The following is a 12636-nucleotide window of genomic DNA, read 5'->3' as shown; positions in this document are numbered from 1 at the left end:
ATGATTCTTTACAATGTAATATATGTTTGATACTTTCTCAATTTTTTTAACACAAAGCATCAATACTCTCACTATTAAAGTTTGATCTTGTAATAATCAATTTAAAATGATAATAGATATGTAATTACACTGCATAGTAGTTCGCAGCGTTTTGATTTATTTTGGGTAACGCCAAAAAGAAGTAATATAAGGTTGTATTCGTGTTGAATGTCTTCCAACCTTGTATTGCCGCGTGTTTCTCCTCCGGGTAGGTAAAAATCCATTACACAATTAAATTTGTTCACGTGCTATTGTTTACGCCCCAAATAAATAACTACTCCGTACTTTTTTTCCTTTTTAATTTCTTATATTTAAAAAAGGGAAAATGGCACTTTTTCCCCCTAAGTTATATACTTATAGCATTTTTTCCTCCTAAATTATTGAAGTGGCTGTTTTTCCCTTTGAAATGTTAAATGGACATATTTACCCTTAAACTAAATATTTAATTTATTTTTTTCTCCAACAAATTATGACCATAATTTGGTTCAAACTAAACAAACACTATAGCAACCAAACCGAAATATTCCAATTACAATTTAGAATCGAAATTCGATATTTAGAGTTTATTAAAATCGTGAACCGGAACGGACGGTTCATGTTCCGAACTGAAAAAATAAAATACATTTATTGTTGAATTTAGATTATTTTAAAATAAAAAATAAAATTTTAAAATAAAGACGGTTCAAAACCGCGAATCAGATCCGGAACCGCCGGTTCACGGTTCAAGATTCAATTTTTTTGATACATAATTTTAATAAATTGACATTTAAATATTGGGTTCTAGATCTGAATTATAACCGTAAACTATTAATTCGATTGCTTTATTATCCGGTTCAATTCAAATCGAACCGTGGTCATCCCTACGTATACACAATAATTTGTTGGAGTAGTAAAATAAATAAAATGTTTACTTTAAGGGTATAAATGTCAATTTAATATATCAGGGGGAGAAAACACCACTTTTAAAATAATTGAGGGGGCTAATGTGCTTACCTAAATAATTGAGGGGGAAAAAGTGCTATAAGTATATAACTCAGGGGTAAAAAGTGTCATTTTCCCTTTAAAAAAAAAAACTTCCGTAAAAAATTTAAGATTGTAAAGAATTTGTAATACTAAAAAGTAAGCACAATACCAAAAAAAATATTATTGCAATTGATTACATGAATATATTTTCTATTTCTGTTATAACATTAATTTATGTACAATTTTATTCAATTTTACTAAGTGACTTGAAAAAAAAAAAAAAAAATTATCTTGTACTCAACACTTCTAAAATGAGTTAATTCCATTTTTGTCCTTTATCAAAAAAATTATTGAAATTTCGTTATACAAAGGGCATTTCGCTCTTCAATTATGAATTTTTTCAAAAAAAAAATAAACATAAAAAATATAACGGATCGATGCACTTTGTATTAAAAAGATCAAAATGTCCTTCAATTTAACGAAATTTCAACGATTTTGTTGATAGAGCCATAGAGGACTAAAATTGGTCATGTCACAATATTACCAAGACCAAAAATGGATGTTTTGATAAAAAAAAAAAATGACTAAAAGTGGACTGTCACCTATAAATATAGGACAAAAATGGAATTAACTCCTTCTAAAAACTAATAAGTGTGAACGAAGGTTATACACTTATACCATTCATTTATTTTTGTTTTTTCGTTACATTTTTTTAATACATTATTCTACAAGAGTTGTACTATATAATTATTTTAGACAAATATACCCTTACCATTATAACTTCCGTTATCTTTTCCACTATTGTTACAATACACATGCATCCAATATATATATTTTTTAATCTCCTTCAATAATAATATATACACATTATATATTGGAGTTATATGTTAGTTATTTTCTAAAATATAAATATCAAATTTATAAAAATGCTTTACATTATTATTAGTATTATTTATCTATATCTACAAATCTAATAAGAGCCAATAATGTTAGGCCCTTAACTGGAACAAAAGAATGTCGATCTAATTATATTGTTTCTTGAAATGAATAGTTCATATTATTTTAATTTAAGTATTTTTTTAATGATTTTCCTTATTTACCCTCTATTATATTATTTTCTTCCCTTAAATAACTCTGGATTTCGTTACTATAAACTTTAGTAACGGAATATTCCGTTAACTATTTATTATTCTTAACTTACTCATTGGAATATTCGAACCCATCCCAATTAGAGTTTGCATAATTGTTAAATATATACTACGAATATGTTAAAATATACGAAGTATTAAAAAAATAAATACAATATAAAATTTAACATAAACTTTGGTCAAATAATTAACCCGACTAAATACAAAACATTCAAAGTTGAAGCATCAAAGATTATAAATTATGAACTTTGAAAATCATTTTCTTGCATTTAAAAAAAAAAAAAAACAAATTTTGGTTAAAAACTTTTTTTTTCCGTTTAATTAATCTTCATTTGATTATTTAGAACAAAACTCAATATTTCAATTATGCTTTTTGCATTATAGGAATGATTTAGGTCATTATGGTATTAATATTTTTTCGTATGTTTTTTTATAACGGTGCAATTGTACATTACTTTACAAATATTATACTATTATTATTTTTTATTGGACAAAATTGTTCTTACATCATTGTCAGGCCCGCGCGACCTAATTACAAAGTTGTTGATCAGAAATACAACTACACCTGGACTGTAAGAAGATCGGACAATTTTCCAAAGAATTGACCATGTTACATCGGCTCAAATTGAACAAGTTTGCACATCATTCTTATAATTTTATCAATGTATGAAAGCTTCTAAAAAAAATTGTAAGTTAATTTTTATTATATCATTATAGCAATATCTATTGTAACAATATATTTTGAATTATTTATTGTCATTGACAGCAGTTTTCATTGACAAATTCTCAAAACAATTTGTCTCAACAACGAATGTAAATTAAAAAAAAAATCAATGACTTTAATATTGTTGATGAAAAGTATATACGCCACTTTATTACTCTTATTAAATTAAACTAGTAATTCACCCGCGCGATGCACGGCAAAAAAAAATATATTATTAAAAATATAGATAAAAAATTGAAAAACTAAAATATTTTAAATTGTTTAATATAATAATATTTTTGAGCTTCCATTGGTCAAGTATTTATTATTTTTATAGAATACAAAATTACAATTAAATTAAAATTAAAATTTTGTATGGTTAATATAATCTCTAATTATGTGCATATTCAAATAACTTATAGAGAGAATTTACATAATTATATTGATTTATTCTTAATTGTATTTCATCTATATTATAATTTTCACAATACGAATAATAACTAAGATAATTACGTTTGGAAAGCAAATTTCAAATTTTGTATGAGTAACTTTAAACTATAATTGGACATATTTTTTATATGATTATATAATATATAGCTATTTTAATTTTCAAAAGTACATTTTTTATATGATTATATAATATATAGCTATTTTATTTTTCAAATGTTGTGCTTTTTTTGTTTTTGTTTTTTATAATAAAGGATGTTGTGGCATTAATTGTAACATTAATTACTTCACAAACCATATAGCTTTATTATAGTTAAGATAAATTGGTAGCTACAACAAAAAATAATACATATGCATTTAATTAATTTAGAATTAAATGTCTATAATGTCATTATTCAAAAAAAAAGAAATTATGCATTATAAAAATTTTAAAAAAGAGATATAATTTCATTAGTTATATTATATTTATTTTCTACAACCTTCAAAAAAAAATTATTTTCTACAATTCAAAGATTCATTACCTTCAATTCAAATTCATTAATTAATTATATTCAGTACATTGCTCATTATCTTCTTTTTACATTATCTTGTAATTAAATATCAAAGTTATATAATACAAAATATGTTATATATTTATTTACTAAGTATTTTATAGAAATATAATAAATATTAATATTTTGTTCAATACTTCCACATGATAATCTATGACACACATCTCATAACACATGAAACATGTAGGGAAAAACTACCACTACCAAATATCAATATGCACTTTTAAGATAAAGAGTTCATAATACAACTAAAATCTCAGTCATATACACAGCAAGGAAAATATAAAACTTCCAACACCATAATCTCATGTCATGATGATGCCAACTATGCTACTCCCAGTAACTCAATTGCACGTGACATACTACCAATAAAAAAAAAAGGACATGATATGTACTGAAGATGAGGATAGTGATAATGCTACCCAAAAGAGAATTAAGAAGACTTAGAGAAATTTAAATCAAAAGTAGTATTTATTTAGACTATCGTTTTTAGACTAAGTATTTAGACTAGCGTTATTACAAAGTTGTAAAAATTGAAGCATGTGCTCCATCTCAACTAAAAAGCCTAAGCTGATAGTTCAATATATATGCTCACACGCCCCCTCACGTGTACGGTAACCAACACGTGGACCGGTAAACCGTAGTTGCTTACAAGTGGCGCTGAGGTTCGAACCCATAACCTTTGGTCTGGCTCTGATACCAAATTGAAGCATGTGCTCCATCTCAACTAAAAGCCTAAGCTGATAGTTGGATACAACTTAATGGATATATATGCTCACACGCCCCCTCACGTGTACGGTGGATTTCAACCAACACATGGACCGGTAAACCGTAATCGCTTACGAGTGACGCTGAGATTCGAACCCATGACCTTTGGTCTGGCTCTGATACCAAATTGAAGCATGTGCTCCATCTCAACTAAAAACCTAAGCTGATAGTTAGATACACATTAATGGATATATATGCTCACAGTAAACATTTAATTTAGTGACAATTATAATCATTCTCTCATATATTAACTTGCATTTATATATACTTTAAACAAATTCAACATTCACTTACCTATGCAAGAACATCTCCTATATAATATTGCATTGATATACTTTGAAGTACTTATTTAAAAATAATTATTGGGCATTATCATATTCGCGCAATGCGCGTAAAAAAAAAAAAAAAAAAAAAAAAAAAAAAAACTAGTACTAATATAAATATCTAAAATCTAAATAAATTTAAAATTTTCATATAAAGTATTAATTTTGGACACTTATTTTTGCTCATCGTGCATAGAAAATACTAGTCATGAATATAACAGTCAATATAATTAAGAGGTATTAGATTTGTTATCAACTTGTCAAGTAATAAACAAGTCAATAGAGGTTTTAAAAAAATTCTGATAGTAAATTTGGATATAAGTTTATAAAACTTTTAAATTTAATATAAAATGTGAAATTTGATAGTGTTCATAGTTTATTTGTTTTTATTTTTATTTAATCCACAACAAACTATTTTTAAAATTGTTTGGTAAAATTAGCTTTTTGATAAGCTAATAAATGTAAAAAGACTAAAAAAGACATCTTCATAAAATTTAAATAGTTTTAAATTTAAATATGTTTGTTTACATATTAAAATTTAATATTTAGAAATGAAACTATTAACATTTGTTGAAGTCATATTGTTAAATTAAAAACAACAACAACAACAACAACAACAACAACAACAACAACAATAATAATAATAATAATAATAATAATAATAATAATAATAAGCTAAAGTTGCAGTTTAGGAAAATGCTGAAGTCATATTTCACAAGCATTTCTTCTTCTCAAATATGATTCTAAAATATCACAGAAGAAGCTAAACAGAAATAACACCTGAGCTCAAGGGAGAGAATATTTTAAAAAAAAAAAAAACAACCATTATCAGAAGATGATGAATAAAAATACAGGAGAAGAGAAAATGCCAAAAAGATTTTAATTGGGAGGGATAAATGATGTTATTTATTTAAAAAAAAATAAAGATAAAGATGAAAATAAATTTAGGAAAGTGATGACTTATTCTGGGAACCTTACCAAACAGAGCTTACAACTTATTAATAATTTAAATAAGTTATAAGTTCTTAAATAAGTTCTGCTAAATAGTGCTTCCGTATCATTGTTTGGTTCAAAGAAATATAGAACATCTCTAGAAAATGTGAGACTTTCAAATTTATTTTTTAGTTTTCTTTTGTTACATTATTTATAAGAATTTTTAGTAAAATATTAAATCACTTAAAAATGCTTTTTGAACCAATTATTCTGGGGCTCTTATTAAGTATTTGGGAAATAAAGTTTAAGAATATCCTTTCGAAAAACCTCTTCGGGTACGTAGCAAACACTTTCTTAGACAAATATTAAAACTGATAATATGAACACATGACGATATTATGGAAATTGTTTATCATAAAAAATAAAATGAAATTTATCTTAAAAATTGGATTAGATTTTAAAATCCGAACTGTGTGGACTGTCCAGGTCCGTCCTTGACTCTTCAGTTCGATTCTGGGATAAACAAATCAAACATTTTTAATTTAATTTGTGATTTGAGTTCAAATATTTTAATTCAAATACGAATTCAAATACAAATACGAATCAAATATATATTTTATTCCACTAATATTTGAATATATATATATATATATATATATATATATATATATATATATATATATATATATATATAGAAGAGCGCTCATATGCGGTGGGGTCTTACGGTGCGGCGGTGCGGTCAAATTCCAGAATACACCAACAGTGTTAACAATATGCACCAACAGTGTAATAAAAACACACCCCAATGAAATGTAATAAAACATCACAAAATACACCACAGACTCAAAAAAACACACCATATAACTCACCACCCCCAATGGTGTATTTCCGAACAGTGTATGGTGTTTTTACTCACACCTAATGGTGTGTGTTTGGTGATGCAGGGCTCTGTTTACTCTGTTTTGTGTGGTGTATTTCCTAACGTTGATGGTGCATATTTGGTGAACTATTGGTGTTGCCGCACCGTAAGAAATAACCGCACCGTAAGACACTGCCGCACCAGAACCCGCCTATATATATATATATATATATATATATATATATATATATATATATATATATATAAACTTAAAAAATAATAATAAAAAGTTAAAGACTTAATTAATAATCTCTTAAGTCTAGAAGATCAGAACTCTAAACGCCTCACTGCCACCGCGACTCCATCATTGTCAGTCGTCTTCTCCACTAAACTCTAAAGTCATAAATGGAGTTTTTTTCTTCCCCTCAACAGTCGCCACTTGCCACTCTATAGCTAAAGCTTCTTTTTGCCACTTCACTCCAGATATGCGACGACAACAGTGACTGTGGACTTCACGTACTTATAAAAACAGTAGCAAACACGACGAGTCGATGACAGTATCGACTTCTTTGATGTAGCACTCAGCAACTCCGGCAACAACAAGGTGCATCTCCAACAACTTATTTGGCGAAGAAAATTAGTATATACAAGGTAGTATCTGTTCTATACTTTCTTTAAGTACAATAGTTGATCCTGTGACCTTTCTCCGAGGGAGTTACATATGTGCCATTTGAGCACAAGGTGATAGGCCTAAAATATTACAGAGAAATATAATAGTATATTAATAAAAAAGTTTATGCAATTTAAATTTAAATTTTTATTACGTTGTATCTCTTTCATTTCGTCTCTAGGTGACTAGGTCTACCCCACTTTCTCTCTCTCTCTCTCTCTCTCTCTCTCTCTCTCTCTCTCTATATCTATTATCTATAGTCTAGAGAGAGAAAACAGAAATCCCGCTGCAATTTACAAAGTAGAAAGAGACAAATCTATACGCGACTCGCCAGACTCCAAACACCTAAAGCCATAACCACCGGAGAAAAAGCAGAAAGAAAAACATATATACATATGATATGAAAGCTGTTTGAAATGAAGGCAGTCGCTGTTATGGTGGAAAATCCATCCGGCGTGATTTGCGGCAGCTGAGCTCCGGAGTATAATCGGCATTCTCGATGATCATCTCCGGTGCTTCTCCTAGTGTTGTTGGGGAAATCTGCTGCAGTATCAGTAAGCTCGGCGGAGTTATCATAGCTCCGGCGGCGGCGGCGGCTTCCGGAATGGCCCAAGTGTTCCGAATGCCGGTGGGCTTGTCTTGACTGGCGACGTCTTCTATACTACTAGGTAAAGAACAAGGGGAATGGTGACAGTAAATTACACGGGAAGTCTGAGAATTTACGTGTGAACCCTAGAGTACTGTAGATTATTAATTATTTTCTGACAAAGTAGAAGTAGATGAAAGCTCTTAAACGAAGTAAGACTTCGTCGGCTTCGGATTCCTCTTCACCGTCTTCATCGATATCGTGGATTCATTTGAGATCGATTCTGTTCGTTGTAGCATCCTCCTCGCCAGCTTCTTGTTCTTACTCTGATCGGTGAGTCTCCTTTCCTTTTTCTGTAATTGATTTCTAATTTTAGCCTTTCATTCAGCTCAGATTTCAGAAAAGTTCGGATCCTGATCTCAGGCCCCTTTTATTCCATTTTTGTTTTTATTTTGCTAGGTCATCTGCAGCAGAGAGTAAAATTTTGGATTTTTTCTGGGTCGCATCTGTTGTCACTTCCTTTGTCTTAAGAGTCAATTTTCCTCGATACTACTTGTTTTGTAGTTGATTTCATTTCAATTTTAGCCTGGAAGAGATTTTTTTTTTTTTTTTTTCCGGTTATATTTGTTGTTTATCTTTAATTAATATTAATAAATGGGATATGAGAATTTATGGTGGATTTTGAAGTTTGAGTTTGGGGATTTGATAAAGTAATCTAAAGGTGAACAAAATGTTATTATACGGATCTTTGTGATGGTTGGATTTTTCTAGTTATTTTGAGTTGCTTAGCTGTACCTGGGAATTGCCTTGAAATTGGATTATATATATATATAGTGGAACTGCTGTTTTCAGATTTAACCTTGGATCTCCAGATGTCATCATCCACTTATGTAAAAAAAGGTTATTGCACAAAGAAGTGATAATAGAGTTTGCCATACTCTACAGTTTTGATGTTATTTTGATTCATTTCTGGTAGCAATAATTTCGATTCCTCAGTAGGGAGCTTTCATCATTACTTTTGTTTTTTTCCCCTTTTGTGGAAGAGTAATACTACAGTTATTCTTAGCTGTAAAACTCCTGCACCACATCAGATGGGATTTTTATTGTCACAGTAACTCAAAAAGAATCCAGAAATTATTTGAATGAATTATGAAAAACTTATTCATTGAAGCTGCATCTCTGAAAGTTTCAAGAATTCAAGTTAGATTTACTCTCAATGTCAGAATATTTAATGGCAACTATCTTCCGTTTTCCAGGGCCCATCTTAAATCGCCATGGTCTCACAGAAAACGAAAGCGTGCCCTTTCACTCCGACGGTGGAGAAGCCTTTTCACACCCGATGGAAGACTTGGAGATGGTGGAGTTAAATTTCTGAAAAAAGTCCGGAGTGGAGTGAGTCCTTGCACAACTTTGAGGTGTTCAATTTTTTATGGGATCAACAACTCTAATGTTTGTCGACTATTTGCCTGACCATGTTATGCAGGGTGTTGAACCTAGTATCAGGGCAGAAGTTTGGCCGTTCCTACTGGGAGTGTAAGTTTCATTGTTTTTTTGTGACATTCCTTCTGCATTTAAATAGTCCTTTATTTTTCTCGCATTGAAGTGGGAGGGAAATTCCATTATCCCTGATTTTTCTTGAATTCAACATTATGTTTTTATGCCTTTAACTTTGTTTCTGCTGCAGCTTTGATTTGAACAGTTCTAAAGAAGAAAGAGACTCTATAAGATGCCAGAAAAGGTACCGCTGCTGATTTCAATACTCTTAATTGTGCACCACCAAACACCCCCTTCCCCGGCAACCAAATATAAAATAGAGAGAACAAATATGGCGTGTTCCTAATTCTATATACTTTTTTTTCTTAATTGTTGACTGCAGAAAAGAATATGCTAGGTTGCGATTGCAGTGCCGTCGACTGTTAAAATGCAAAGATAAGATGTTTAAATTGAACGGAACTAGCAGAACATGTAATGGAAACAATGGAAGTCTCATTGGAGTGGTGGATTCTCCAGTTTCTGAAGATGTTAGTTGTAGAGAATCCCTCTGTAGCGGGGAAAGAAGCCCATACAACGAATATTCAGACAATCCTGTTGACTCTTTGTTTTATGGAAATGCTGGTTCAAGACGAATCACAGAGCTAGGTTTTAACTCTGACTCTGAATCATCAGACTCGGACTCCTCTGCTGATCCTGTTACAATCCAAAACCTTCCCTCCATGGATAGCATGGAGAAAAACACCACTGAGATGCCCTCGAAGGGATCTTCCCCTTCAATGGAAGCCCAGTCAACACTTCTGAATGTAGAAGATTTTGCGACATGGCGACGCATCATCCGTCTTGATGCAATCCGTGCTAATGGAGAGTGGATGGCATATTCTCCCGGTCAGGCTGCGGTTTCTGAACTGAAGGCCCACCAATCTGCCGAGGCTGTTGGGCTGAAAGACTACAATCACCTGGATCCCTGCAGGATTGTCCATGCTGCTCGATTAGTTGCCATTCTTGAAGCCTATGCACTATATGACCCTGAAATTGGCTACTGCCAGGGTATGAGCGATTTACTCTCTCCGATAATTAGTGTCATCACCGACGACTATGAAGCTTTCTGGTGTTTTGTTGGTTTCATGAAGAAGGCTCGGCATAACTTCAGGCTCGATGAGGTGGGGATCCGGAGGCAGCTGAACGTGGTTTCGAAAATTATTAAATATAAGGATTCACATCTCTACAGACACTTGGAAAAGCTTGAAGCAGAGGATTGCTTCTTTGTGTATAGGATGGTGGTAGTGCTATTCAGGAGAGAGTTAACATTTGATCAAACAATTATCCTGTGGGAAGTGATGTGGGCAGATCAGGCTGCAATCAGGGCCAGGATTGGTAAATCTGGATGGAGCAAGATAAGATTGAGGGCCCCACCAACAGAGGATCTGTTGCTTTATGCAATTGCAGCATCTGTACTACAAAGGAAGAAACAAATCATAGAGAAACATAGTAGCATGGAAGAAATTTTGAGGGAGTGCAATAACATGGCTGGTAATCTTGATGTATGGAAGCTCCTGGGTGATGCCCATGATTTGGTGGTCACCCTCCATGACAAGGTATAGTTGTTATCTAATCAAAAATGTTAGCCAACTTTTTTGTTTTTTTTTTTTTTTGAATGGCGAGGAAACCGCACAACCCTTTCAAGTGTAGGTAAATCCTGCCTCGTGACCCTAGCCGGCAAAAGACCACAGGGAAGTAAAATCGGCCTAGGTTATCTATAACTAACTGGCTCAAACTAAGAGTGCTAGGATTCGAACTCGTGATCGTGTGATACAATTGTGGATTCTTGGCTAGGGTTACCCATGTTAGCTCCTTTTTTTTTTTTTTTTTTTTTTTTTTTTGGGATCAAGTAGTTTATGGCTATCTATTTGATTTCTCACTTGTGCTAGGTACAATTTATAATCATGTTAATTGTTGCTGCTTTACAGCTTGAATATAAGCTTTTGTTTGGGTCCGAATTCATGCCAGAAGCGTGATTACTACTGCTACTACAAATGCCAAATTATCAGTTTAATCTGTCTCCCTTTCTGTGGTCAAAAGAGAAACAGATTAGGGTGGGCAGATACTTTTCCTATCTATGTCCTCTTTGAACGTTATGAACTTTCCTTTTTTGTTACTTTCGAGAATGGGAACAATGAGAATGAAATTTGTGTTGGTTTCACTACTTTTGAAAGATGCAATGAAATTTAAACGTGATAGATTCCTTTTATGTTAAAGAATTATGAGTTGGATTTTTTCCGAATAAAAATCAAATTAAGAGTTTAGACTTTAGAGTTTGACTAATTTTTGTTTGCACCGGTCAAGTCGAATTAAAAGGTAAATTGACAAGGCAAATTATATCGTGGACCAGGGTGCACAATGCATTGTGTTCCTTGGTCCAAAACGACGTCGTTTTGTCTTTATTCATTTACGGTTTTTTTTTTTTTTTTAGAAATTTAGTTTTCCGTTTCTATTGTTAACTTCTAAAAAAAAAATTTTGTTTTATATGTATAGAATTGTATAATAGAATACACATAAACTCTTAACATAATACACATAATCATAAGTCTAAGAAATATCATTTCTGTATATTGAGGTACATAATTTAAATTAAAAAATATACAGAATTGTATAGTTGAATATACATAAATGAAATATCATTTCTGTGATTCTGTCAAGTGAGGTATGAAATTTAAATTCATAATGTGCATATTATATAATTGAATATACATAAATTCTTAATGTAATACACATAAATACAAGTTTTAGAAGCATCATTTTATGTTTACTGAGGTATGGAATTGAAATTCATAATGTACAGAACTGCATAGTAGAATACACATAAATTTCTAACACAATACACACACGAGCAGATCCAAAAATCTTCGTCAGTGGGGACGAAAGATTAAAAACTAATGAGATATTTTGAAAAAAAAAAATACATAGAGGTCGATTCATAACTATTGTTAATTAAGATGAAAAATTAAAATACATCAAAATGAAATAAAGAAATATTTAAAACAAAATATAAAATATAATTAATTAGATAAAAATATAAAATAATTTAAATAGAAAACATATTATAAATCACTAATATCACTATTAATATTAACAAATAAGATTTAAAAAACACA

The 12636-nt window shown here is 30.8% G+C and overlaps 1 protein-coding gene across 2 annotated transcripts; it reads left to right on the top strand.

Moving 5' to 3' along the window:
* Nucleotides 1-7644: 7644 nt before the first annotated feature.
* Nucleotides 7645-11684, top strand: LOC109183455 (GTPase-activating protein gyp7-like). 2 transcript variants are annotated; one of them, XM_019333548.1, is made up of 6 exons: nt 7645-8323; nt 9247-9382; nt 9474-9523; nt 9675-9728; nt 9867-11079; nt 11452-11684. In XM_019333548.1, exons 1-6 carry the CDS (start codon nt 8184-8186, stop codon nt 11497-11499), a joined length of 1641 nt encoding a protein of 546 aa, XP_019189093.1. In that variant the 5' UTR covers nt 7645-8183; the 3' UTR covers nt 11500-11684. The 2 variants fall into 2 exon arrangements, with proteins under 2 accessions (XP_019189093.1, XP_019189094.1); XM_019333549.1 differs by having other exon boundaries at nt 7646-8323; nt 11174-11684.
* Nucleotides 11685-12636: the final 952 nt, after the last annotated feature.

Source organism: Ipomoea nil, unplaced genomic scaffold (genome assembly GCF_001879475.1).
Source record: "Ipomoea nil cultivar Tokyo-kokei standard unplaced genomic scaffold, Asagao_1.1 scaffold1127, whole genome shotgun sequence".
Classification (NCBI taxonomy): domain Eukaryota; kingdom Viridiplantae; phylum Streptophyta; class Magnoliopsida; order Solanales; family Convolvulaceae; genus Ipomoea; species Ipomoea nil.
Note: the sequence above shows the minus strand (reverse complement) of the source record. Positions and strands in the feature narration are given on the sequence as shown.

What these genes read in the sequence shown, in the direction of transcription:
- LOC109183455 (XM_019333548.1), top strand. Translation starts at nt 8,184, where the DNA reads ATGAAAGCTCTTAAACGAAGTAAGACTTCGTCGGCTTCGGATTCCTCT. An exon ending in TGGCCGTTCCTACTGGGAGT is followed by an intron (nt 9,524 to 9,674) that starts GTAAGTTTCATT and finishes TTTCTGCTGCAG; the next exon opens with CTTTGATTTGAACAGTTCTA. An exon ending in TGGTCACCCTCCATGACAAG is followed by an intron (nt 11,080 to 11,451) that starts GTATAGTTGTTA and finishes GCTGCTTTACAG; the next exon opens with CTTGAATATAAGCTTTTGTT.